This window comes from Aspergillus homomorphus, assembly GCF_003184865.1.
Source record: "Aspergillus homomorphus CBS 101889 unplaced genomic scaffold BO97scaffold_112, whole genome shotgun sequence".
In the NCBI taxonomy this organism is placed as follows: domain Eukaryota; kingdom Fungi; phylum Ascomycota; class Eurotiomycetes; order Eurotiales; family Aspergillaceae; genus Aspergillus; species Aspergillus homomorphus.
This window is the reverse complement of record NW_020291998.1, coordinates 1-2270: the sequence shown is the minus strand read 5'-3', so window position 1 is coordinate 2270 and position 2270 is coordinate 1. Positions and strand designations below refer to the sequence as shown.

The 2270-nt window shown below is 43.0% G+C and overlaps 1 protein-coding gene across 1 annotated transcript; it reads left to right on the top strand.

Annotated features, from left to right (window-relative positions):
- The first annotated feature begins 1376 nt into the window (after positions 1 to 1376).
- On the top strand, positions 1377 to 2025 carry BO97DRAFT_380175 (uncharacterized protein). Its single transcript, XM_025693189.1, has 2 exons — positions 1377 to 1475; positions 1543 to 2025. The coding sequence occupies exons 1-2, from the start codon at positions 1453 to 1455 to the stop codon at positions 1850 to 1852; spliced, it is 333 nt and encodes a 110-aa protein (XP_025545701.1). The 5' UTR covers positions 1377 to 1452; the 3' UTR covers positions 1853 to 2025.
- Positions 2026 to 2270: the final 245 nt, after the last annotated feature.

Below are 2270 nucleotides of genomic sequence, written 5' to 3'. Positions count from 1 at the left end.
CTTTATTGTGCTCTTCTGGCGACAAGCGTCGAGGTGGAGAAAAATGTCACCTTCCAAAGATGTTTGATGCGATGATGGGGTGCAGCCTTTATGTTTAAAATAACTGTAAACTCGATGTAGTTTTAAGGTTCTTTTCAAGATATTTGGATTAATGTTGGACTGGATTCTGAGGCATGTAGGGTGAATAGCAGCTCTTATTGCAACTGCAAGGTGCTTATCTAGCCTAGCATTTGATATGAACTGATTTCGGCTTACTACCTTCCGATGCACAAAACCCGTTAGCCGTCGACCTCTCCCTTATCCATCGTCACCCATCATTACCCATCGTCACATCATCGTCACATCATCGAATAACTGCACCTTATTCTTGCCTTATAATCACTTGTAAGTGCACTTAGAAAACAAGAAATACATGTAGTCTTCAGTCACACAAAGCCGTATTATGATCTCTGGCCTAATCAAATTCGGTACTGTACTTCACCAGTAATGCACTTCATTGTGTAGTCCAACAATACCAATACTAACAACTGGTTTATGTATGGCTTAGCTTAGTTTCACTGAAGGGTTTCGGAACAAAACAACTTGTGACAGCAGTTTCCGGCAAAGGCTAGTGATCATCCAGGCTATTCCCCTCCGGCCGACGAGCTGAAAGCTCGAGGAATTCCGCTGCGACTTCAATGAGTCCTGGACCACTGCGGGGATTCAGGAAACGAGGCGGCTGACCGGCTGGCCAGGGACACAGTGGGCGTGGAAAAGAAGCACCCCTTTAAACATTTCTTCTCACGGGAGAAAGGATATATATGCAGGAAAATCTACCGGAGCGTAAAAACAATAACGGAGGAGCTTGAAAAACGGAGGGCACCTGCGCTATATCGACCGAGGCCGGCTATCTAGCAGGTCCCTGCATTACGCCTAAAGGCATCATCATCACCCTGTATAAGCAAGCTACTTTATGTGCCCAATCCTACCCAGATCTATCGATCGCCTCCTCACTATGGCTCGACATTATGTTTCGCCAATCGATGCGTTGTAGTAACAAATCGACAGTTCCTTGAATCTACGTTTTGAGTCGCGCAATATAGATATTGACAACCAGCACGCGGTTCGTAATACCATTGCCGAACAATCTACATAGCTTGTCGAATCATCGAGCGATGTACGCCCTTATATTGATGCTGATTCCAACAACAAATTTCCAGATCAGCTATTCGATTAATACAAGCTTCTGAACTTGAGATCGGGAATTTTGCCGGTCTAACGATTACGGGCCTTGGCTGGGATGGATACAGAGGTCTTGGCAATGCCGTCATAATGCTTGCATTATAACATATACACGGGCGCCAGTGAGAAAGATGACTTAAAACCTCGCACTGTCAACCCAGAGCATTATCTAGCGAGATTTGGTCCTGGAATATTGGATTTGAGCCATCAAGAGATCCAGTACTAAGAACAATGCAGTTAATGAGGATCAACAGGTATGTCCCTTCATGAGTTTAAACCAGGATAACAAGGATTATTCGCTGAATATAAACAACCAAACAGTCTATCTCACTACCAAAACCTTCGCAACGATTGTGTCTTCTTGATAGTACTATTTCATGAGGGCTCAGAACAGGACCACCTCTTACGAAGTGCTGTTGATTTTTTGCAATCGGATACAGAACTTGAACTACCAGATATTTACACAGTCGACATAAATGAGCATAAAGAGCTATGCAAGACTCAAGGGGTGGACACAACAATGCTACTTCTTCTTAAAGATGATTGCGAGCTCGATCGTTTCTTGAATCCGAACATTCAAATAGTAGAGTACTTGGTTTCAAGGGTGCTGAATGATGTGGTCAAATTTTGAGATCATTTATGACTTAGAGCCACAATCTTGTCGAAATCGCGCTACTGCCTCTTCGAAACTTCACTGGGAAAGGCTGTTTCATAACGAGGGCTTGCGCGACCGATGCAGAGTTTGTTCATTATTAGTGCAGACCTAGGAGATGAGTAGCAAAAGTATTCCACAGTACCTATAATAACCCAGTATATGTCCTTCAAGCAAATCATCTATGTGCCATTTATCTCTATTTACCTCTTTGACTGAGTCATACCTGAAAGAATTTCAATAAAAGGTGGTACAACCCAGTCGTAATGCTATCTGGCCACCACAATAAATGTCAAATTGGTCTTTCCCATCACAATGAAAAAGTCTCTAAAGAGTAAACTCGCTTTGACAAGACTCGATGTATACAAATCGGGTAATCGCAGCATTTTACAATGAT

Bases quoted from the DNA above. Each gene is read 5' to 3' on its own strand.
- BO97DRAFT_380175 (XM_025693189.1), top strand. From the start codon at position 1,453: ATGCAGTTAATGAGGATCAACAG. The intron at 1,476-1,542 runs GTATGTCCCTTC...ACAACCAAACAG, and splicing joins CAGTTAATGAGGATCAACAG to TCTATCTCACTACCAAAACC.